Source organism: Prionailurus viverrinus, chromosome B3 (assembly GCF_022837055.1).
Source record: "Prionailurus viverrinus isolate Anna chromosome B3, UM_Priviv_1.0, whole genome shotgun sequence".
Classification (NCBI taxonomy): Eukaryota; Metazoa; Chordata; class Mammalia; order Carnivora; family Felidae; genus Prionailurus; species Prionailurus viverrinus.
The window spans coordinates 105,625,028-105,650,159 of NC_062566.1; the positions used below are offsets into that span (position 1 = coordinate 105,625,028).

At 40.6% G+C, this 25,132-nt stretch overlaps 1 protein-coding gene across 3 annotated transcripts in view; it reads right to left on the reverse strand.

The window, feature by feature from the left end:
• The window catches only part of PPP2R5E (protein phosphatase 2 regulatory subunit B'epsilon), a 147,711-nt gene extending 122,945 nt beyond the window's left edge, over window positions 1–24,766 (reverse strand). For 2 of the 3 annotated variants that reach the window (XM_047861356.1, XM_047861353.1), the window contains exons 1-2: window positions 24,634–24,765; window positions 22,230–22,393 (exon numbers count right to left, since the gene is read on the reverse strand). In XM_047861356.1, the coding sequence (XP_047717312.1) occupies window positions 22,230–22,386 (157 nt within the window). In that variant the 5' untranslated portion in view covers window positions 22,387–22,393; window positions 24,634–24,765. Of the gene's footprint in view, window positions 1–22,229; window positions 22,394–24,633 lie in introns of all 3 variants that reach the window. The other variant, XM_047861354.1, reaches the window with a different exon arrangement.
• Between the last annotated feature and the right edge of the window lie 366 nt (window positions 24,767–25,132).

A 25,132-nucleotide genomic window follows, 5' to 3' on the forward strand; every position in this document is an offset into this window, starting at 1 on the left:
CCATGGAGTACAACAAGGCAAGTGAGAAATTGGTAGGAAAGAATGTTATTTTATGCAGGGATATCAACCAAGGCCTCTCTGAGAAAGTGATTTATAAAGAGAGACCCCAAGGAAGGAAAGGAGGGAGCCGCTGAACTTCTGGCTGAGAAAACAGCCAATGCAAAGCCCTGAGGCAGGAGGTTTGGCATGTCTGACTAACAGCAAGGAGGGAAGAGCAGCTGGGACAGGATGAGAGAGAGTCCGGGGAGATGAGGTCAAAGAAAGGGCCATGTCAGGTAGTCTTGCAGCCTCAGTAGGGAATTTAAATTTTATTCTGAATGAAATGGGAAGCCAATGGGAGGTTTTGAACATGCTCTGACTTCTAATTTGAAAAGTTTGCTCTGGCTGCCGTGGGGAGCACAGGGGACAAGGGTGGGAAGCAGGGAACCTGTAAGGAGGCACACACTGAGTGGTTTGGACTCAGAAGGCAGCACAAGAGAAAGTGAGTAGTTAGATGTATTTCAAAACAGAGACAATATCCACTGAACCAAGATCTGAAGTCCTCAGAATATCCATGGCAGGTTGCAGAACCGGCCACAAATTCTTCCCCTCCTTGTATTCATGCCATGGCAGTATAATTTTGGAGCTCCACCCACAAAGAGAGGGAGTCTTTCTCCACTCTTAGAGTTTCAACCGGCTTGTAACTTGCTCTGGCCAAGGGGATAACTGCAAACACAATGCAAGGACAGACCTGAAAAGTATTTGTGCTTGCCCTCTCTTACTGCTCTAGAGAACCCCACAACCCACCACGTAAAAAGGTCCAGGCTACCGGGCTGGATGAGGAGACTCTCACGGCCCAGACACCCTGGTACCCACAACCAACCAACAGTCAGCCAATGATCAGATGTGAATGAGACCGTCAGCCGCCAGCTGACTGCAGGTGCATGAGTGAGTCCAGCAGAGACGAAGACCCTCACACAGCTGAACCCAGTCCAAACTGCCAAACCACAGGATGCGGAGCTAAATAAATGGCTGTCTGTTGTTTTAAGCCACCGAGTTTTGGAGTGGTTTAAGCAGCAAAAGCCAATTCAATATTTTTTTATCCCCCAAACGGAATGCAAGCCACTAAGCTCTCTTGGTTCTCTTACGGCAATACAAAAAAAAAAGAAAAAAAAATTTTTCTCAATTCTAGAGTAAACTGATGCAGAATGGGCATGATATTGATGAGTTGATGAGTTGATTAGAAAAGGAAATAGTGCAAGTCACAAATTATTGTGTAGCTCTAGCTCATTAATGTGCGGTGTATGACAGCCAAGAAGCGGAGTTCTTTGCACAATAAAATCACCAAGATAAGTACTGTATCTCAGAAAACAGTGGAAATAAAAGACTTTACACCAACAGAATTTACCTTTTCAGTACCCCATCTACCATTTCTGAAAATTAAGTACTTTACCCTCCTGCTGAACATCAAAAATAATGCTTTTTCAAGCTTATCTGAATAGATGAGCAATTAAAGCTCTTTCCTTATCGAAAAGAAACCAATTATACTAAAGAGATGACAAGCTAAATTTCTTTTTCTTGACTATCACAAATGGGTAGAACAATGATGGGTCAACAGAAGATGGAAAGATAGAAGGACAAACATACATACGTCAACTAATACTTTATTAGTTACTTTGAGCATTTATGCTGTATGAAAAGAATCCTGTGTATATTTCCTCATGTTCCAACTGATTCCATAAAGGCTTAATCTAATGATCACCAATGGTCAATGGCTCATTTTATTCCCAGTAGTTTGCTTACTTTCATTAGTTTGGAAAACAGACACATGACTACCCTTCTGTTTTTTAATTAGTTTTTTTAATGTCAAGGTAGAAAGTGAAACCTATTTTTATTGCCCAAAGATATCCACCGTTAACAGGTTCTTTGCATCTCTTTATGAGTCTTTTCAAAGTCTTATGTCTGACACGGCAACTTTTAATACCAAAACATTTATAATTCTTTCAAGCCACCCCAATAAATCAAGTAGACTCCTAACTATATGTGTTTCTATAAGAGCTTTCCAAACTCCATAAAAATCTAACGCTGGTATTTATTATATATGCTAAATGGATTGATTTCTGAAACACCCCATCTATTAACACCAAAGAGAACTCAAGAGCAATGAATGACTCCATTCTGCCTGAAAGAAAGAAAGAAGCAAAGAAAGAAAGAAAGAAAGAAAGAAAGAAAGAAAGAAAGAAACCTAAGTATTTAATCGGAGGAGGAGAAATTACCTTTTTTGGAACTGAAACAGAAACTGTTTGGATGGTTAAATGAAAGCACTCGCCAGAGTTTATAGGCCTTTATTATATTTGACATGTGAAAATGAGGCTTTGAAAAGAAAGAAAATTCCTGGAGACAGATCTTGATTACCTCTGTTTCTGAAGATACACTTAACCAAAGAAAGGCCTCCCAGGGTCATGACGGTCTATTCAGAATATATACTGCATATCCTTCAAATACCAAGGACAAAGATAGATGGATAGATAGAGTCTTCTCGAATTATGCATAGCAAAATGAAGAGCCCAGAAAATGAGGTTTCTAGTAAAAGAAAATCTTCCCAAATACTGTACAAAGATTTTCAAAAATATGAACGACTAAGTGTGTGCTTTTTGTGTTCCCTAAAAATTTGGCAAACCACATCAAATCCTTGCACCTCTTCATTATACTCACTAATGAAGGGATAGAAACACGGATAACCTAAAATTCACTTCTTCCTGAGTATTGAGAAATGTACCAATTGTAGGGGTGAGGGGGAAGGGAAGCAGGCTTCCTGCAACAGCAAACAGAAACTTTTCCTTTTTAATTACGTTTGCTGAAGCCTAGATTTAAAATAAGCTTTTTAGGGGCGCCTGGGTGGCGCAGTCGGTTAAGCGTCCGACTTCAGCCAGGTCACGATCTCGCTGTCCGTGAGTTCGAGCCCCGCATCAGGCTCTGGGCTGATGGCTCAGAGCCTGGAGCCTGTTTCCGATTCTGTGTCTCCCTCTCTCTCTGCCCCTTGCCCATTCATGCTCTGTCTCTCTCTGTCCCAAAAAATAAATAAACGTTGAAAAAAAAAAAAAAAATTTAAAATAAGCTTTTTAAATCTCCTGAATACACATCAAACAAAAAAGTAAAGACAGACTGGGTGAAAAGCCCATCTAAGAAGAACGAGAAACTACCCAGAGGACCAAAGTAGTAACTTTTTTAGCACTCATCTTTGATTAATTGTGCTGAGCCAAAACCACTTGCCTCCGAGCTGACATAAATCCCCATGAGGCAAGGGGGGCCAGAGCAAGAGAAAGGACTAGACTATCTCACTCTCTCCGGCAGCTTACTCTTCTACTTACACATCCCCCTCGAATGCCCCCACAGGAGATTTACACAAAGTTAATGCTGATTTTCGGATCCTGGGTGCCCGCCCAGTGAAAAGTTTTCTATGATGTACCTCGAAGAGAGAGCAGCAAAGTGCCAGGTTAGTGCCAGCTGCAATTCTTGTGAACTAGTAAGTCTCTGGTCTAAACCCGAGATGTGGCAGCAAACCCAGCTGCTCTTATTGTCAAGACTCACTAAAATCCACTTAACGTTTGTATACTATTTCTGCTCTCCAAAGCTGATCAAATAAATACTACCTGACAAAGACCCCACTGAATTTTGAGGTCTGAATAATCACCATATTAATCCATTCACTCAGTAAACACGCATTCCATATCTCCTTCGCTCCAGACTCTGCCAGCTCTCCATCACGGCAGAAGAGACTGAGGATAAAACCGGAAATGAAAACTTTTGCCCAGAGCCTTTCAAAGCACTTGGCAACCTTTGATAATCACGGGCCTTTCAGAGGCTGTTTTCTGTCCAAAGCAACACCTTTTCAGCTAGGCAATGCAGACCATAATCATAAACCTTTGCCTTTAAAGCTATGTTCGGTTTATCACACAAAAACTCTCTTTGGGGCACCTGGCTGGCTCAGTCTTTTCAGCATCCGACTCAATTTCAGCTGAGGTCATGATCCCAGGGTCGTGGGATCGAGCCCTGTGTCGGGCTCCGCGCTGAGTGTACAGCCTAAGATTCTCTCTCTTCCTCTGCCCCTCTCCCCCACTCACACTCTCTCTCTCTCTCTCTAAAATTAAAAATTAAAAAAAAAAATCTTTACAAAACTCTCTTCATTTAAAAAAAATATATTCTTGGGGCGCCTGGGTGGCGCAGTCGGTTAAGCGTCCGACTTCAGCCAGGTCACGATCTCGTGGTCCGTGAGTTTGAGCCCCGCGTCGGGCTCTGGGCTGATGGCTCAGAGCCTGGAGCCTGTTTCCGATTCTGTGTCTCCCTCTCTCTCTGCCCCTCCCCCGTTCATGCTCTGTCTCTCTCTGTCCCAAAAAAATAAATAAACTTTGAAAAAAAAAAATTTAAAAAAAAATATATATATATATTCTTTAAAAGAATATTTAAGACAACATAAATCAGAAAAGAAAGGATTGAGTTAGGAAGTGATATTATGAGTCAGCAGTGCCTCATATACATGAAGAATTCCCTTCCTACCTGAAAGGATGGTTTCAGTCAGCAGGTACTCTCTGAGCCGTAAAGATGGGGGGGGGGGGGGGGGGGGGGCACAATCCTGCCCAATGGGAATACAATCATGAATGGACATGGTCTCTGACCTCAAGGACAGAAATATTATGATAACTATCAATTACCAAGTATCTGCCATGTCAGTACTGGTCTAGGCATTTCACATACATTGCCTCTCAAACTAATCCTGCAAGGCAGACGATATTATCATCACTTTACAGATAAGCAAACTGAGGTTCTAAGAAGATCACCCAGCTTGCAAAGTCACCCAGCTTGCAAGGAAAACTGGCTGGAATTCTAAGGCTGGCTAGCTCACTCGCTGACAAACCTATCCTCTCTCCATAACTCTACCTTGCTGGACAGGCAACTTCTTTGAGTCTAAATCGTCAGCCTCCCGAGCTTCGCATGCTACCTCTGTATTTCTGACCTGGCCACAGCTCTAAATGGCCCTAAGCAAACCCACCTGTATGGCAGTCCCCACTTACCCAGTTTCCCCTTCCGCAGTTACCCACAGTTAACCGTGGTCCAGAAGAAGATGATCCTCCCTCTGACGTATCATCAGGAGGTCAATGGCAGCCTAACTCTACATCACAAGCCTACGTCATTCACCTCACTTGATCTAATTATGCAGGCACTTTACCATCTCACATCATCACAAGAAGGGGGGGTACGGTTCAAAGATATTTTGAGAGACAGACCACAATCACATAACTTTCGTTATGGTATGTTGTCATAAATGTTATTGCTGTTAATCTGTTACTGTATCCAATTTATGAGCTAAACTTAACCACAGGTGTGCAGGTATACGGAAAAAAAACAGTCGGTTAAGCGTCCGACTTTGGCTCAGGTCATGACCTCACAACTCGTGAGTTCGAGCCCCGGGTCGGGTTCTGTGCTGACAGCTCGGAGCCTGGAGCCTGGTTCGGATTCTGTGTCTCCCTCTCTCTCCGCCCTCCCCTGCTCATGCTCTCTCTCTCTCTCTCAAAAATAAATTAACATTTTAAAAAAATTTTTAAACATATATAGAGAGTTGATTACTATCTGTAGTTTTGAGGAGCTACTATACAGAGAGAAGAAAAAAATGTCAAAAATTCATTTTAAAGAAAACGCTAAATGATGGGAAGGGGAAAAAATAATAACCATAAGGGACTATCTCTTGCTTCAGTACAGCTAACGTCAAACAGTATAGACACCTAAAGTGCCCTGCCTTGACTGAAGCTTTCACTGTTCAGCCTTTTGAGTATTTACAATCTCTAGGATAAAATGTAAGAACTCAAGGTACAACAGAAACATCATCATCTACCAGCTCAAGAAGATAACTTGGAAGAGAGAATTCTGACTGACATTCCTATTCAACTGCACTTACTGAACTCTGATCTGCCAGTTATTTCTTGGGACCTTGGTTTCCCTCATTACGTACCTACTTCAAATACATGTACATGTTGCTTTTGTAAACATATTCACTCAGTCACTTATTTTATTTAAACTCATCATGAAAGAAAAAATACACTAGGCTTGAATACATTTTCTTGTCTCGATGGAAACTGAAGACAGATCGACGACACTCATTATCTTGAGGTTAAGTATGAGAAATGAGTGGTTCGGACTAACTTCCCATGAGAGACAAAAAGGAAACAAAAAACCTTTCTAGGTCCAAATAAAGATTAAATGCAGGCTTCACTGCCAATCAAAATTACAGGCACACAACAAATCCATAATTGGAGTTGATAAAAATAGCTTTAGGTAAAAAACTCACAGATGAAGAAAAAATTTCTAACACACATGAAATTCATATTGTAAGCCACCTGTACCAAAGATACTTCTGCAGACTCCTAGAAATTCCTGCAAATTGTTTTTCTTTTTTAAAGATTTTTCAACACTGCCACTTAATCAAAGATGTAAGGTTAATGTCCACGTCCTATCTGTCCAGGTAGCAACCTCTTAACTACATTTAGTGGCCACCAATAGCCCTTCCCGATGTCTCACAGAGACAACGTTCAGAGTCATCGCACACATCCAACTCCCCCATCTCCCACAGCACCACACACTCCAGCTGGGGGAGACAGGTGAACACAACACTCTAACATCCGTCATAAAGCAACACAACTCACACTAGTCCTTGGGTTCTGAAACGTACTGACTCTGACAGCTTCCAAATGTTACTTTCACTCAGCAACGCTTTCTAAATGCTTTTTAAAGCTCATTAGCAACTGTAATAGATAGTGATATATTCTTTTACGTAAACAATTTAGTTTATGAATAACCTTAATGGATTTTAAAACTCAAACACCCATTTTCCTGAACACGGTACACAAAAACAGATCATCTTTACAGGATCCAAGTCATAAGATACAGATTAAGTAGCATTTATACGTAACAATAACAGCAACAACAATGACAAAGGTAGTTAACATGTATATAACACTTACTCTGATCTGGGTCCCACTCTAACCATTAGCTACATTAAATCATGCAGTCATGAAAACAAACCACTCTATAGAGAGGTTCTTGATCTCTCATCTGCAAATGAGTCAAGCAAAACTTCATGACCATCTCACCAAGAAAGAAGCAAGTAACTACTCAATTATCCTTGCATTTATGGAGACAAAAGAATATTGGTCATGAACTATGATACCCTAATGTGAAGAAATTATTCTCTTAATAAACGGTACAATATTACAAACAGCCTGGCTCAAAAAAGGGGTCGGAGAATATCTTTCTAGCCAAGAAATGTAGGTGTAGTGTCCTCCCTACATAGAAGAGAAAAATAATACTCCATTAAGTAAAACTGTAAAGAAATATGATTTCACCCAGATTATGTCAATATTAAATACAGATATGCACTCGTAGGAATGCACATTGTTTGACTGACCATGAAATGATTCTGAAATCATTCTGAAATTCAGTAACCGTTAAGGTACAAGGGTGGCCATTTAAGTACTGACCATCACGAACTCCAAACTCTCTCTATAGACAGTCTTTTTATTTTGTTGGACTCTCCCACAGGTCAGTGTCTGAGATAATCCTAGATGATGCTTTCCTCCTTATGTAAACCATCACAAATCCAGCTCTACTTCGAGCACTGGTTCCAAAAGCGCACACTCCACTCAATTTTTACCGCCCACAGAATGCGGCTCAGATAAGGCTCAATAATTTAAATCACAATAGCTCGGGAAATTTTAAAATTAGCCAGTGAACAAGGAGGGGGATTCAATTTTTAACTTCATTCGATTTGCCACAGTTAAAATACTTGCAATTATTTATTTTTCCAGTGTTCACAGTAACCATAACACCACCAGTGTTCACTGTTTTGCCTAACTGTGGTTTTACTGTTGCTTGTATTCTCAGTTAATAAACATCAATTGGCGCTGCCACTAATTCTAGCTCTAATCTTCTCAACTTTTATTCTCTTAGTGAATTAAATCTATTGTATTATGTCCCCCACTCTCCTAAGCAGCAGTTCATAAAACAGTGAATTAAAACCCAGGAAGACTTAAGATCGTGTACTTTAATTACACAGTGCCGTCTACAGAGCATAGAGCTAGACCCACAGACAGATCGTACTCACTTTTAAAGGGACTTGGTATGCTTTTTACGGTTTGTACAATTTCATGTTTATAGCCTAAAAGTAAATTGGTAATATTTTCTTTTTCAAGCAAGCAGTGATTACGTTGTTTTGCCTCAGTATTATATAAAATAACAATGTTACCATAACAAGACAACTTTTTAAAATTCCAACTCCAACAGTAAGACCATCTCAGTGTAATCATAATACTGTCGGGTATCATATAGACCAAAAAAAAAAAAAAAAAAAAATTACACCTAACACAAGAATATATAAACATGAGGGAAAATATTATTCCTCATGACTGAGTAGGGAATTTATGGGTGATTGATATATTCAGTGATCACATATTTACAGCTATGAAAACATGCTCTGAGGATCAAGGACAAACTTTAACCCAACCAGAATGATTTGGTTTTGGTTCCAACAACCTAAGTAGCCCCATCAATCTCTGACCTCCAGCTACAACGGCCTTTTGAGAAGAACTGCATCAACCTTCCTCTTTCGCTCACCACTGCGTTGCCAGGGCAGTGCCTGGTGCATCATACCGCTTGTAGAAATCTGATGACTGAATGAACTGAACCACACAACCCACAGACCAATTACAAAAACGAGAATATAAGGCCCTTGGAGGAGGCTACTTAGCCAGGTCATATATAGACTCCTTTCAGAGCTGTGCGTTTGCTTCCCACGCACTTTGAAAAGCATTTGCACACAATTCATTTCATGTAAGCCTCATCGTAACTCAGGAGTGTGAGTACAGAGTCTTACCACTCCTAGGCCCAATGGTGTCTAAAGTATATACCATTTCTAGAACATCCTACTAAACCAGAAAAGCCTAAATAAATTCCACCATTAGTTGAAATGCCTTTTATGATATGACAATGTAAATCTAAATACAACAAAAATAGAGTTCTATCCAAAACCTACCTAGGTGGTAAAAAATCTAGGTGGTAAAACAGTCTCCTCAGCAGCCAAATGTTCCATCGAAGTTACTCCTACCTGAAACCTTGCAATGCTCTCCCCCACTGAGATCCAGCCACATGCCAGACAAATTTCACAACTACCAAGTTTCAGAATTTCAACTCAACTGTTTTTGATTAAAATGATGTCTTTACGATTTCTTAAAGTGAAATGAATATTATTTCTAGATGGCTGGTTACCATCAAGAACACTAGTTACAGCAGTTGTAGACGGAGTTAAAGAAGCAAAGGTAGGAGGATGCATGAAGACAGGGCAGAACAGAGTACTAAAACCTCCCTTTAATTTTCAAAAATCCTTTGTACAGGGGCACCTGGCTAGCTCAGTCAGTAGAGCACGTGACTCATGATCTCAGGGTCGTGAGTTTGAGCCCCACATTGGGCAGGGAGCCTACCTTTAAAACAAAACAAAACAAAACAAAACAAGTCCTCTGTACACATCTTATTTTAAGTCAGTTTGACTTTTGCTCACAAATTAGGGAAAAACACCAGACCTTTGGATGCATCACTATCACTCTGAAAAATTAACTTGATGAGACAAAGCTTGAATAGGCCCTCTGACTCTCAAAAGGAACTTCCTTTCTGCTACAAAACGTCCTTGATTTCAAAATACTCATTCATTTGAAAAGAAAAGTGTTTTCTGCTGTGATTTCCCACCTGCTAATATAAGACAGCTCCTCAGGAGCCCGAACCCACTCTGAATTCCTTACAACGTACGGCAAAGGAGTGATCTCCTTCCATTTCCAGACATCGTCTTCTGGAGGCGCTTCAGTAAAAGGCTAATCCGAAGCCTATATCTACCTTATTCAAAGATGGTACTTCTCCTGAAATGCTGCCAAGTCCCCATTTTCTCCATGTGTTTTAATGTTTGAACAATGTTCCAGGCACCAGCAACCATGAATTAATTAAATCCAAAAAATGTAACATCACCATAAGGTGAAAGTCTGTCATGACGCCCTGCATAAATGGATGAACTTTTGCCAGATCTCCACCCTCACAAGATCTGAAACAAGATCCAGGTCCTCTGGAGTGACTCAAAGAAAGATCGATGGCAGAAAGAGAAGGGAAGGAATTATTTCTCACACAACAAACCACACATTAGGCAGCCTCCCCGCATTATCACACTCCTCACAACCACCTTGGCAAGTGTGAGCCCCGTGTTACCAAAGTAGAAATTAAAGCTCTGAGACATTAAATAACTAACCTCAGTTCACAAAGCCGGGATTATCACCGAGACCTGAACCCACACCCTTTCCTCTACTTAAGCTACTTCCCAAAGACGTAAAGACGGATGATAAAGAAAACCGCTGCCACACAGTCACCAGTTTACCAAACCCAAACCACTCCATGACCAGCATGACTTTTTCATGACAGCGTTCGAACCCTGCAGGATCCAGAGTGGCATCTTCCCCACCCCGGCCCTTGCCATCATGAAGTGTTGGTGACCCTTCCTGTCTGCCTCTTGGCAGCACTGACGGGCCTTTCGAAGGAGCCAACTCCGAGGCCGGCTGTTCTTCCACGGTTCCGTCCATCGTCACCCGCCACCCCCCGTGTTGCTGCTGGCCTGGCTGCTCGCCCCCTTCTCTTCTCCACTTCTCTCACCACTTCAGTCTCCTCATAATTTTCAAGGTTCTTTGCAAGAGGCAGTAAAATGGCTCACTGGGGAGATCATCCCAGCACAGCACGAGCAAGACGGTGGTTAGCTCCGGGGCTCACCCACGTTCGTGCCCATAAACACTGGCTTTGGAACCAGACAGGCCCGGGGTCCCGACCCTGGCTCTGTCTAAAGGGGGAGGCAAGTTACACAGCCCTCAATTAACAACAAACATCCCTTGTTCTTGGTTTCTTGGGAAGCTTCAAGGTGACACCATAGAATACATCACCTGGTACAAAACTATAGACATTGCTTCTCTTCTCCATCATTGGTTGCTCAACTATTTCTTCACCAGCAAAGACAATCTGAGTCTCTCCTCCTGGCTTTTTCCAGGTCCACAGCTACTCCAGAATAAATGCTTTTTGACAAGCACATTCAAGTTTACCATTGGTAGTATTCATTCACTCAGCTTAACTTTTCAAATGATACGGATCAAAAAGCTCCAAACAACCACAATGGCTGGAGTCATGTAATTAACTTCTATCTTCAAACACCTTTAAAAATTCTGTTTGGTAGTAAAAAGAATTAAAAATTAGGAGAGACACACAGAAGAAACTTCTTGTTGAAAGATCTCCCTTCTAGGAGCGCCTGGGTGGCTCAGTCGGTTAAGCGTCTGACTTCAGCTGAGGTCATGATCTCACGGTCCGTGAGTTGGAACCCCGTGTCGGGCTCCGTGCTGACAGCTCGGAGCCTGGAGCCTGCTTTGGATTCTGTGTTTTCCTCTCTCTCTGCCCCCCCACCACTCATGCTCTGTCTCTCGCTTTTTCCCTTACCCTAAAATAAATAAACGTTAAAAAATTTTTTTTTTTTTAATCTCCCTTCTACAGAAAGGGACTATATGACAAATTCTCTCTCTCTGCTCTAAGTGAGGAACCAAATGCCCATCACCCAAAGCAGTGGCTCCCAGCCTTGGGGGAAACTCCTTTCAGAATCTGATGAAAGATCTAAACCCTTTGCCCAGAAAAACGACAATCTGCCCAGAGACACAAAATATAGCTTGGAATTTCAAGAGAGTCAAGGGCCCTCTGAAAGCCACCCATTAGCAGCAAGATAAGAGCCCTCGACAAAGAACGATCTATGATACTTCTTAAACTGGCAAAATTCAGATTTTGTTTCTTTAAGGTGCAAGAAATTCAGAAACCTGGACAAAAACCTTAAGAATGTAAAGATTTTCTCATTCCACCCTTCACATCTCTCTCTGGCTTAAAACAAAATGCTGTGAGACTCTGAAGCTGAAGTGGTTATCTCTTCAAAGCAAAATCTCAAAACAAAGATGTGCTCAGAGCCAGTGCATGTGTTGGGGGTATGGGTAAGGGAAAAGGAGGTACCAAAATTAAATACTAAAACATCTATACATCTTATATTTCATTATCATGCTTTTTAAGTTTCTGTACTTGTTTATTTTCTTCATGTATGTTATATATTTGTATAAGAGCACATGTATACATGTATAAACAAATATATATGTTATTTTTACTGATATGAGTAAACAATTACAAAAAAAAGTTTGGAGATCCTGTCCCAGTAGATGACTTCCAAAATAAGTTCATCAGACAAAAATTTTACCTGGTGACTTCCTACAAATGGAATTTCCTCTAGAAATAATTATATTAGCCACTTTATGTTCGTTTTTTTTTAATATTTATTTATTTATTTTGAGAGAGAGAGAGAGATGGGGGAGGGGAGACAGCAGAGAGCTCGTGCAAACAGGAGAGGGGCAGAGAGAGAGGGAGAGAGAATTCCACGCAGGCTTTGAACTATCAGCACAAAGCCCCATGTGGGACTCAAACCCATGAATCATGAGATCATGACCTGAGCCAAAATCAAGAGTCGGATATTTAACCGACTGAGCCACCCAGGCACCCCACCCCCCTTTATGTTATTCCTGAAATGAGAAGCCAGTCTGAAACAGATGTTAACCAAATAGTAATGCTGAGAATGTTCCATAAGAACTAGCTCTTTTTGTTTTAAAAGTCTGATTCTCACAGTTCTACATGCTCCATATTTTTCTTCCTTAAATGGAAATAATCCATGTAAAATATTAAGAGAATAAAAATCAACTGAAAAACACTAGTAAGCATTTCTCTCTCTTTTTTTTTTTTTAATGTTTATTTATTTTTGAAAGAGAGAGACAGAGGGCCAGTCGGATAGGGAGAGAGAGAGAGAGGGAGACACAGAATCTGAAACAGGCTCCAGGCTCTGAACTGTCAGCACAGAGCCCGACGTGGGGCTCAAACTTGTGAGCTGAAGTCGGACACTTAACCAACTGAGCCACCCAGGCCCCCCCAAGAAGCATTTTTCTATTATACAGTTTTTCTGTATTTTCTGTAGTTATTATACAGTTATATTAACTATAACAGTTAATATTCTTCAACCCCTACCATGTATCCAACACTGAGATAAATGTTTTATCTGCTTTATAGCACTTCATCTGACTCTATGAGGTGGGCTATAATACTCTCCCAATTTTGAAGATAAAAGAAAACACTTAGAAGTCCCCACGTAGGTAATATATATTATATATATATTAGGTATATATTACTACATATTAGGCAAAAATAACATATTGTCCAAGCAATATGTTCATCATAGGCTTAATTCTACTGTAACATAAAAATAAGATCCCATATTTGTTTTCAGAAAATCTTCAAATACAACGGGCAGACAAGTATTTTTAAGTAGTAGAAAAGGACATCATGGCATCATTTGCAAACAAACCAAAGAACTACCCTAGCTAGCATTTTAGAACTATCTAGAAACTTTACTGTTCTTTTGTAAGCACTACAACATCTAATATTAAGAGCTAACATTATTACAAATTAAAAGTTTGAACGATGAGGAAATTTAACCATAAAACCCTGCTCTGAAAATCCATTATGATATTCAGATATGCTACTCCCTCTTAAACTATGTAAAGAAAGAAAGGCTGGTGATTTGATTAGCCCATACTTCAGTCCTCAAACATCAGCAGAAAAAAGGCATTCCACTGTATTTAACATTTGCTGTAACACGCAAGTGATGAATCCTCCAAGTAAAAGAAACCACTCAAAGTATGTCATACATTAAAAACCACTCCATCCTCCCTTCACCAGATACTACTTCTGTTCCTAACCTGAAACATGCATAAATATCAAAGTACAAAGCCTCACTCAGGATTTTAAGAGAACACTCGGCAATTTGATCCTTTAAAAATAAAAAGTCTTCATTAAACAAGTCTATGACTTTGTATAAATTAAAAGCTAACACAAAATCTGCATGAGTTGGATTTGCGGGGAAAATAATTTAGTACTTAAGGAAGAAAAAACAAATGCCTATGCTACCATTACTAACAACTGAAATGTCAACTAACAATGTTAATTAATTTGCTAACAAATATTTATCAAAGGCCGGCTATGTACTAGGCACAGATCTAAGCCCTAGAGATAAGAAAAACCAGGTTTCTACACTGAAGATTCTATTCTAATGCAGGAGGAGAAACAGATAACATACAAGTGAACCAACTAACAAAAAATAATTTCAGATTATAAATATAAAACAAGAAACAACAAACTGACAGCAACTTCAAAGAAGATCAGTCTTAAGAGTCAGGAAGGATGATCCCTAAGAAGGTTCCATGTGAGATGAAATTTGAAGAATGACACGAAGTGGGGGGAAGAAAGTTCTAGGTACAAAAGGCCGCTTCACCTTATGAGAAGATTCATTTGGCACCTCAATATTTTATGCCTGGGCTGGGTTATATCCTGGAGAGATCCACGTTATGATGACTTCTGTTTGTAGCTTATCACGTTTAGTGTTAAGTGTATAAAGCATAAGTTTACACGTACAGCTAACGTAATACTCAGAAAATATTAACAATTCCCAGTCTTTTAGTCTAACTCCAAAGCTCTTACCTATGAGGAAAGAGCAAGAATGGTAGGGCTAAATCTTCCACAATCTGAGGAAAGCAGTGAACTCTGTTCTAAAACAAAATGCACACTCACAGAAACTTTACATATAATTTTGGGAGGGTCTTAGAACCTTAAAGCCCAGAGCACCCAGGTGACTCAGTCAATTGAGTGTCCAACTTTGGCTCAGGTCATGATCTCACGGTTCATGAGTTCGAGCCCCGCATTGGGCTCACTGCTATCAGCACAGAGACCCGCTTCAGATCCTCTGTCCCCTCTCTCTCTGGCCCTCCCCTGCTTATGCACGATCTCTCAAAAATAAACATTAAAAAAGGAACCCCAAAGTCCATTCATGATGCACACATCCTATCCCCAACCAGAAATCCATGAACCCAAGGTTAAGAACTACACAGTAATTATCACACTCAAAAAGAATGTGATATGAATGTAACTTGCTATCCTACTTTTTTTTTTAATTTTTTTTAATGTTTATTCATTTTTGAGAGGCAGAGAGAGAGAGAGAGAGAGAGAGAGAGAGTGGGGGAGGGGCAGAGAGAGAGGGAGACACAGAATCTGAAGCAGGTTCCAGGCTCTGAGCTGTCAGCACAGAGCCTGACGCAGGGCTCAAACTCACGGATGGTGAGATCATGACCTGAGCTGAAGTCGGATGTTTAATCGACTAAGCCAACCAGGCACCTTGCTATCCTACTTTTCAATGATTAATAAATCAGGTATCTTATTTTTTTTTAAGTTTATTTATGAGAGAGACAGAGCATGAGCGGGGGAGGGACAGAGAGGGAGGAAGACACAGAATCTGAAACAGGCTCCAGGCTCTGAGCCGTCAGCACAAATCCTGACACAGGGCTCGAACTCACGAACCATGAGATCATGACCTAAGCTAAAGTCGGATGCTTATCCAATTGAGCCACGCCGGTGCCCCTGCTTACTGTTAATATCTTTTGGCCCACGTACAACTCTGTATGGGAATTTTCTCTATGCTATAGACTATCAGGTAAAGAAAAAATATTTCTCCCTAAAGAGTGAATGAAATACCTCCTCACTACAACTGAGTATATCATCTTTCACACATGAAAACAGTGCAACTGACACTCGGTTTTCTGCAAGATCTTATAATTTCTTCCCCAAAAGAAAAACACTGCCACATTGTCTCAAAGGCTGCGAAGCTGGATGTTAACACCTATTAACTTACAGACATGCTTCCACTTTAAAAGGGAAGCTTATGATTATTTCTTTAAACCACACACACACACACACACACACACACACACACACAAACACGACAATTTAGTTGTCTAAAAACATGCATCATTAAGATACAAACTAGATCAATGGTTCTTAACCTTTTTTGATTCAAAAACCCCTTTGAGAATCTGAAAAATATAACAGAATCCTTCCATTTAAACAATGGACATACTCATACAAAATGTGCATATAATTTCAGGCTGCAAAACACGTTTCACATTCAATCAAGGGTTTAAGAATGTCTATACCTTCTATAGAAGAATATCATGACTGGTTGCTCCAGGGAAGGGTGGGTGGAAGAACCAAATCAGGAAGAAGATTTTTCACTATACATCCTTGTGTATTTTTTGAGAGTTGAACCATGTAACTGTATTATCTATTCAATAAATGAATACATTAAAAATAAAAGCATTATGCTAAAAAATGTAGCAGCATACCAATGCATTAGGTGAAAATCTCCAATCAAAGGTGTTTAAAATAACCAGTCTACCAAATTCAATACATTGGTAAACTGTTTCTTCCAATTTTTTGGTGGAAAAGGTTCATCACTGCAAAACTATGGTCTTGTTTCATAATTTTCTGAGAAATTTCCAATCCAACTTTTTGCTGAAAAAATATAAAAAGTGAAATAATTCCACACTATTCACATTTTAACTTCTCAAACCCAGTTAAATAACAACAGCTAGTATTTACTGAATGTGGCACTGCCACAGCTCTTGATTATCATCATCCCCCTTTGACTGACAAGAAAACCAAGGCCTTTAGGAGTTGACATACTTGCCCCAGACAACACAAGTTGTGAGTGAGCTAGGACCCTGGCAGGTGGCAAAGCCCAAGTACTTTCCCCACGGGACACTGCACAGCACAAGGAAGATGGTAAACACTAAAATAAAGGACGCTATTCCTTAAGAAACTAGTCTCATTATAAATACGCTTTAGGGCACTAACCCATTATAAAAATCGAGAACTATTTCTGCCTATTCCTTCTTTACACTACACAAGGCACATATGGATGAAAAAGAATCAGCCTATCCAAAAATTAGAAAAGCACAAAAACTAGTTTTTTTTTTAATTTTTTTTTAATGTTTATTTAGTTTTTTGAGACAGAGAGAGACAGAGCATGAACGGGGGAGGGTCAGAGAGAGAGAGAGGGAGACACAGAATCTGAACAGGCTCCAGGCTCTGAGCTGTCGGCACAGAGCCTGACGCGCGGCTCGAACTCACGGACCGTGAGATCATGACCTGAGCCGAAGTCAGACGCTCAACCGACTGAGCCACCCAGGCGCCCCCACAAAAACTAGTTTTAAATTGGGATTTTTAAAGTCCGTAGGGCCCCTGTGTGGCTCAGTCAGTTAAGCATCCGACTCTTGATTTGGGCTCAGGTCATGATCTCATGGTTTGTGAGATTGAGTCCTGCATCAGGCTCTGCACAGACAGTACGGAGCCTGTTTGGGATTCTCTCTCTCCCTCACTCTCTGCCCCTCCCCCACTCACACACCCACACAAGCACTCTCTCTAAGTAAATAAAACAAACTTTTGAATAAAGTCCTCACAGACTGTCACCCTCAAAAATAAAAATGTAAGCTGAATCACAAGCCTAGAGCTTAAAAAAAAAAAAAAAAAGATTTTAACTAAAGAAAGAACGTTGCAGAAACACAATGTTACCGATGTAAAAGTTTTAACACCAAGAGGCAGAATTTCTGCTGAAACGTTCAAGTCGTTATAGTTTTTGGAATGTTTAATACTGAAGGTCCAAACTATTAGCAAAACGCCTCAAAAACGTATAACGAATTATGAGACTAGAAATGATGACGTCATTCTCATCATAACCCCATCTTCAAAGAGGCAGTACTTTTCAAAAACATTTCACTCAAATCTAAACTTATGTAATCTTTTAAAGTCAAAAAAGGAAACAGGGCACGGGAGGAGGATGGGGTGGGAGAGAACAAATCACCCAACCAGGTAGTACACTACTGTTGCTACTACTAATTATTATTACTATTATTATTATTGTAAATGTGCATGTCTATCCCCAACCTGTTTAGTTTAACCGTTCTTATTGAGACAGATAACCATCAAAGCTTGCTTCGTGTCATGCCGTGTAGGCACAAGGAAAGCGTCCAAGTCTTTACCTTCTTATCAAGCACAAAGGCACTAAAACCTTCACTGAATTTCCCTTGAGTAAGGGTCCTTCAAGTTCAAAAACTTTAGGACTCTCTGCAGACACTTTCAGAAGTCTGTAAAGAGCGAGAAAATTAAAATGTCTCTATTTCAAAGGTTTATTCTACAATGTCACTACAAACAGCGGAGGAAAAGCCGGGAAACTTATCACGCATATATACAGAAAAACATGCTGGCATTGCTTTCTGTAGAAAATAGCATCATTGATATAAATTTGAAAACCCCACCTGTTAGAAAAGAGGCAAAATAGATGAAACTTTCCTTTCACTTTGTTACAGTTCTGCAAGTGAAGAGACTTTTTTAAAACACTAAGAGTTGGGGCACCTGGGTAGCTCAGTTGGTTAAGCACCCGACTTTGGCTCAGGTCATGATCTCCCAGTTCAGGAGTTTGAGCCCCACATCGGGCTTGCGGCTGTCAGCCCGTCAGCGCAGAACCCACTTTGGATCCTCTGTCTCTCTCTCTCTGCCCCTCCCCTGCTTGAGCTTTCCCAAAAAATAAATAAATATTACAACGCTAAGAGTTAATGGCAGTATTACTTACAAGTCAGTCAAATACGATGCATATAATAACCATTCTGATAATGCATACATGCAAAACAAGTGATCATTAATGAACGCCTAATGTGTGAGTTCTCAAAAATTACATTTCTAAAGGATGACTAACAAAATTACACAATTTCCATTTTCAAACTCCCCTAAAATTAAAGATCTTGAGGACATGATTTTTACTTTATTCTACAATGCAACCCACAAAATCCAACTGCCATTTATATTATACCACCAAATAAAATTAACTCAAACCTTCCAATGTGGTCAAAGCAATACTACAGAATTAAATCAGTAACTATCCTTTGGCAGGCACACATAATTTACTCTGGTTTCTCCTAAGGAAATGGTAAAAAAAAAAAAAAGAAATTCCTCCTATATTTTCTTTACATTCCATAAATTACTTCCTAAAGTTGGTGAGAAGACAACACACAAATAAAATTCAATCCATTACAAGACAATCAAATGTCATTTAACAAAGTTGTAATAAAAATCAGGAGCATTTTATAAAAATCAGGAACATTTCTGAAGTCTGTATCTGACTATACTTCTTTGTTGTTCTATAGATACGGAAATCTAATTTGTGGGATGCTTTCCAGAATATTTCCCCATTACATGATTACTACACAACAATCGCTTTTAGTCTGTCTGGAAGTAAGCTGTGGCTGTATCTAATACTGTATGGTCCTGTTACTCTCCAATTCTCCCACACTGGCAAAATACACAAGTTCACAAAAATTCCATTCTTGGAGAGCAGAGCTCTTGGAAATTTTTCAATATGACCAGACTTCACTTTAAAAATGAGAAAAGGATAGACAAATAGCCAATAAGCACATGAAAAGATGTTCCACATCATTCATTAGCCATAAAGGAAATGCAAATCAAAACCACAATGAAATGCCACTTCACACACATCATGATGGCTATTATCGAAAACAAAAAAAAACAACAAAAAATAACATGCTGGTGAGGATACGGAGAAATTGCAACTCTTGTGCATTGATGGTAAGAACGTAAAATGGTACAGCTGCTGTGGAAAACAGTCTGGCAATTCCTCCAAAAATTAAATATATGATCCAGCAATTCCACTTCTGGGCATGTACCCAGAGCAAGTGAAAGCATGGGCTCAAGAAAACACTTGTACACCCATGTCCATAGCAGCATTCACAACAACCAAAAGATGGAAATGATCCAAGTGTCCATTGACGGCATATACACACAGTGGAATATTATTCAGCCTTAAAAGGAAGGAAATTCTAACATGTGCTACACCATGGGTGAATCTTGAGGACAGCAGGCTAAGTAAAATAAGCCAGTGACAAAAAGACAAATATTGTATGATTCTACTTATATGAGCTACCTAGGATAGGCAAATTTACAAAGACAGAAAGTAGAATGGTGGTTACTCGCCAAGGGGCTGAGGGGAGGGGAGAATGGGGTGTTAGTGTTTAATGGATACAGTTTCTTTTTTTTTTCTTTTTTAATGTTTTATTTATTTTTCAGACAGAGAGAGAGACAGAGCTTGAACAGGGAAGAGGCAGAGACAGAGGAAGACACAGAATCGGAAGCAGGCTCCAGGCTCTGAGCTGTCAGCACAGAGCCCGACGCGGGGCTCGAACTCACGAGCTGTGAGATCACGACCTGAGCTGAAGTCGGACGTTTAACCGACTGAGCCACCCAGGTGCCCCTAAGGGACACAGCTTCAGTTGGGGAAAACAAGTAAGTTCCAGAGAAGGATGGTGGTGATGGATGCACACAACATGAACGTACTAACTGTCACACTTAACGCATACTTAAAAATAGCCACGACAGTCAATGTTTTCTTAGGTGTATTTTACCACAATAAAAGGAATAACAAAATATTAAAATGTGTCAAATTCTTCTCACGCATGCCTCTTCACTACCCACAAAACCAACGAGTGGTCAATTCAGTTCTAATTTAAATATTTACCATAAGCCCCAAGAAATGAGTATAACAATAAAGTTTAAAATTCTTTCTAAACCTAAAAAAGTTTCATCTACTTCCTCAGAAAAAAGTCCATTGCCAGATAAAGATGCTAATTGCTATTATATGTCTAGTTCAGATTAAATAAATTACTAAGGAATCCATGCACCTCTCAACTTTGTATTTCAAGCATGATTAGTTTCATTTCTACAATTTTTCCTTGTTCTTCTAAAATCTTGGAAAGACTTCTCCATTTTAGCAAAACCTTTAGCTAAAATTTTCTCCCCCATCAGACTCATAAGAGCTCATCTTTAGGAACTAGTAGATATATCATCTTTATAGTCGTCAGAATTCATTTAGTCTCCACCAGTTTCAAGTACAAACATGAGAATCTGAGTTACAACTCTCCCCTCCTTAAGAAAAAAGAAGGGGGGGGGGGAGGGGACACCTGGGTGGCTTAGCCAGTTGAGCGTTGAACTCTTGATTTCTCTGCTCAGGTCATGTTCTCACAGTTTCGTAAGTTAGAGTTCCACATAGGAGTCTGTGCTGACAGCACAGCGCCTGCTTGAGATTCTCCCTCTCTCTCTACCCCTCCCCCACTCACTCTCTCTTGTCTCTCTCAAAATAAATAAATAAACTTTAAAAAAAAAAAAAAGTTCACATGGGGAAAAACAGAAGCCTGAACTATCCTAGGCTACATTTTGAGGACCTTTTCTAATCGATCTCCAGTTTTTCTTATAATACCTTCTAATTTCACAAACTTGTTACAGAAGTAAATGTTCATTAATGAACTAGCACACCAGGTTTTCTGACTTCCTCTGAGCCACGAAAGTACACTCTGTTGTTCGTGCTCCCTCTCTCCTCACTCTCAAGTGTTCAGCAAACCGAAATCAACCTTCAGAGGTAGATTCTGATAGTTTCCATGCTATAAATGCTGTGTTCTGATGCACTTCAAACACGCCTGTTCATAAACATCAAGCAAACAGACGGAAATTAAAAGGAACCAAAAAAAAAAAAAGTATCCACATACCCAAACAAAAATTGAGAAGTCTATTCAGGAAAAGCAGTTTCATATTAAAATATGAATTCATTCCAAAGGAAAGAGAAAAGTAGTATTGAACAAGTATGATCATCATGTTTCCTATTTGTACTATCTGAAAACAAGAATGCATGTAAGCAATTACTAACTGACCATTTTTTTCTTGATTTTTAAAACCGAATTCTTTCAAACACCATTTTCTATACATAAGTTAATGGTACCATCTCCTCTACTAGGTCTACTTGTTGTGACTAAAACTGTACAATATGTAGCTGTTATCACATATGATGTATATATCTAAATGTCAACAGAAGAAAAAATGAAAAACACAGACCTAGGCCTCTTCGGGTTTCTCTGGCATTCAGTTTTTCTATTTATCAGTGTAAAAGATCCTCCTGATAATGTTTCTTTTCATGTGTCCACAGCTATTTATATTAGGTTGAGCCCTTTAAAAAGCCTGTAACTTCAACATGTCTGAAATCTCCCATCCCTTCAATGTGCAACACATAACTTTAACAAATATGAAATACCACGAAAAGAAAATTATATATATGGATACAAAAAGATCAACTGGAAAGGAATCCATCACCTGGTCACGAGCCTTACCTTTTAGCAGCGGCAGAGGTGTTAACTCAATAGGCTTGCCTTGAGACCTAAACTGTGAGGAACTTTGCGACCTCTTCTGTCTGGCTTTTCTGACGGACTTCCGAGAAAATCCGTCTACTTTATCCACTGATGGAGGAGTAGTTGGTGCTGAGGACATATCCCTACTGAAGAGAAAGAGGCATCATAAACATATCCCCAGGGTGGAAGCATACATGTGAATTATACAAATTCTAAAACCCCCATATACAATATTCATGAAAACGGGATTATGTGATGAAGAAAGCAAATAAAATCAATCAAGAAAAGTCGTACGTTCAACGGGGGACATGAAATTTTGGAAAAAACAGAAGTAACAGAAGTACCACATAAGCAATATTATAGTTCTAATGCGCTGTGCTGCTGCCACTCTGATAATGAGCATTAAAGATGCTCATTTATACCTGAAGAACTCTTCTCAGCCATCTATTCATCTTCTGACTGCAAAGCTCTTCTCATCTTGAGATTCCTGAAGTAATTTTAGAGCTACTCTGCCACTGGAAAACTTCCATCGATACATTTTCACAAGATATTTAATATTATGAATGGGTTCTGGAGTTAAAACCCTTAATGTACTTCAAGAGTCTACACCAATGTATCACAGCAAAGTGAAATTTACAACTACTGAAACTATCTAGGCATGACTTTTAATGCAATGTGCTGTGTTAGCTATGATAAACTAAACCACACCACAAATGAGGACAGGTTAGATTACTGTAAACAGAACACATAAAGGGCATAATTAAAAGCATTTCAAAGAAGTCTTCTTTTTGAATGAAGCCATCTTAAGTTAATAAAGCTTAATACACAAAATTACGATGAAGTCGTGCATCAAAGTTGAAATGAAAACATAAATTCACACCCTACTTACACAACCAAGTTGAGTTCCCTTTAAGTTCATCATCAAATACTGGTTTTCGTTCCATCAAACTGAGAGAACTGAACAGTTCTTTGAGAGTTTAAACCTCTCAAATTATTAAAATGAAGGCTATTTCCTAAAAGTCACAAGCCGTAAGCTCAATTTCATATTCCAATTTAAACAGATGCCATCATTTCCGTGGCACTGAGGCTCCATTCAAGATTAATGGCAGACTTGAATAAAAGTAATGCATATGGGGGAAATACTGAAATGTAATTACTCACCTGTCATTCCAATACATAAGACAAGTGTTTTTTAACCTCTAAATAAAAGAGTAAGGGAGTTTCTTCCTGAACATGTAAGAATAAAAAGTTATCTGGATTATATGGATTCCGACAAGGTAAAAATAACAAAAACATAAACAGAAAACAAATAAAACCACAGGATCTTGAGGTTTGGAATTTTTGAAGTCGTTAGGTTGTCTTTCTTAAAAAAGTTTTTAGAAATCTATCTAATTTAACCGTAAAAAACATGTGACAGATTCGAAATGGAATTGCAAGCTATGAATGACTATAGAAGTAAGATTACTTAAAATTTCTCACAATGACTGCATCAGCAAGAAGCTCCACATCACATTTGTATGTTGTAAATTTAGGGGCAGCTTTTCCAATCTGGTACGTGAATTATTTAAATTTCACTTAACCCTAACAATGCAAGATTTCAGTAAATCCTGTTCCTCCATCACTCTTTTTGTCTCGTTTTTATTCCTCACCTCCCATCTCTAAAGATGATTTATTGCTAGTATTTTTTTTTTTTTTTTTTTTTTTTTTATCATCTGCCCCTTCTGCCCGCGGCCCAGAATAAACGTCAAGGATCTCAACCCTAAAGCTCTGCAGAACTGAACTTGCAGTAGCGGTGGGTCCGTGCAAAGCCCGGGGAAACAGGTTTTGCCCTGGACCAGGACGTCTGAAGCTTTATCGTCATCTAAGCAGCGGGCACGGGGCATTTCCAGGGTTCAGGATAATCCAAGCCGTTGGGGGGGGGGGGGGGCGGTGTGGAAGGGGGTACCAGGGTGGAGGAGAAAGACAGGGAATGGGTTTCCTTGTGGGGATACTAAATTACTCTTTGCTCCCATCCCACCCCACCCCACCCCACCCGCCCAAACCCTGGAGAAGATAAGCTGTTACTGAATCCTCCACACTACATCAACCCCCCCCCCCCGTGTTTCCCCGCCCCCCGTCAGTGGATAAAGGGGGACAAGAATATGCCTCCAATGCCGGAAGGTGAGGGGAAAAGGAGGGAGGAGGGTAGAGTGAATGGGAAGCATCATCACAAGCATTTGCAGGTAAATCGGACAAGTGGGACGGGCGCTTCCTCTCCCGCACCCCACCCCACCGCACCCCTCGCCTGCCCCGGCCAGGCCTTCCAGAGACCGGTGTCCTGCAGGTTCCTCAGGACAGGGAAGAGGAAAGGAAGCGGCGAGCCGAGGTGCTGGAGGGACGAAGTTACCTTGAAGCTTCTGGGGAAGAATCCGAAGATGATCTGTGGTTTCGAGGGGCGGGAGACCTGCGAGAGGGCCGCAGCGGGGGCGGGTGGCGGGACCGGGACGTGCGGGGGGAGGTCCGGACAGCGGCAGGGAGCCCGGGGCGACGGCTGTCCGGCGCGGCGTCCCTCCGGTTCCGCGGCGGCGGCGCCTCTAGGCCTCACGGCCGGACCTGAACCTCAGCGCTCCGGCGGCGGCGGCGGCGGCGGCCTCAAGATCCTCCCCCGCGGGCCCGTCCCATCAAATCGGCACCGACCCCGTAGCGGCTCAGCCGGTGGCTCCTCGCTCACATTCCCGGCGGGCGGCGCCTCTGCTCGTTGCCCCGGACCCGGCGGCGACGGCGACGACGTGGGGAGGGGGGGAAGGGAGGGAGGAAGACTGGATCCGCAGCGGCAGCAGGAGAAGGAAGGAGAAGGAGGAGGAGCCGCTGGAGCTGGAGCCGCCGCTGCCAGAGCCGCCCTTTGG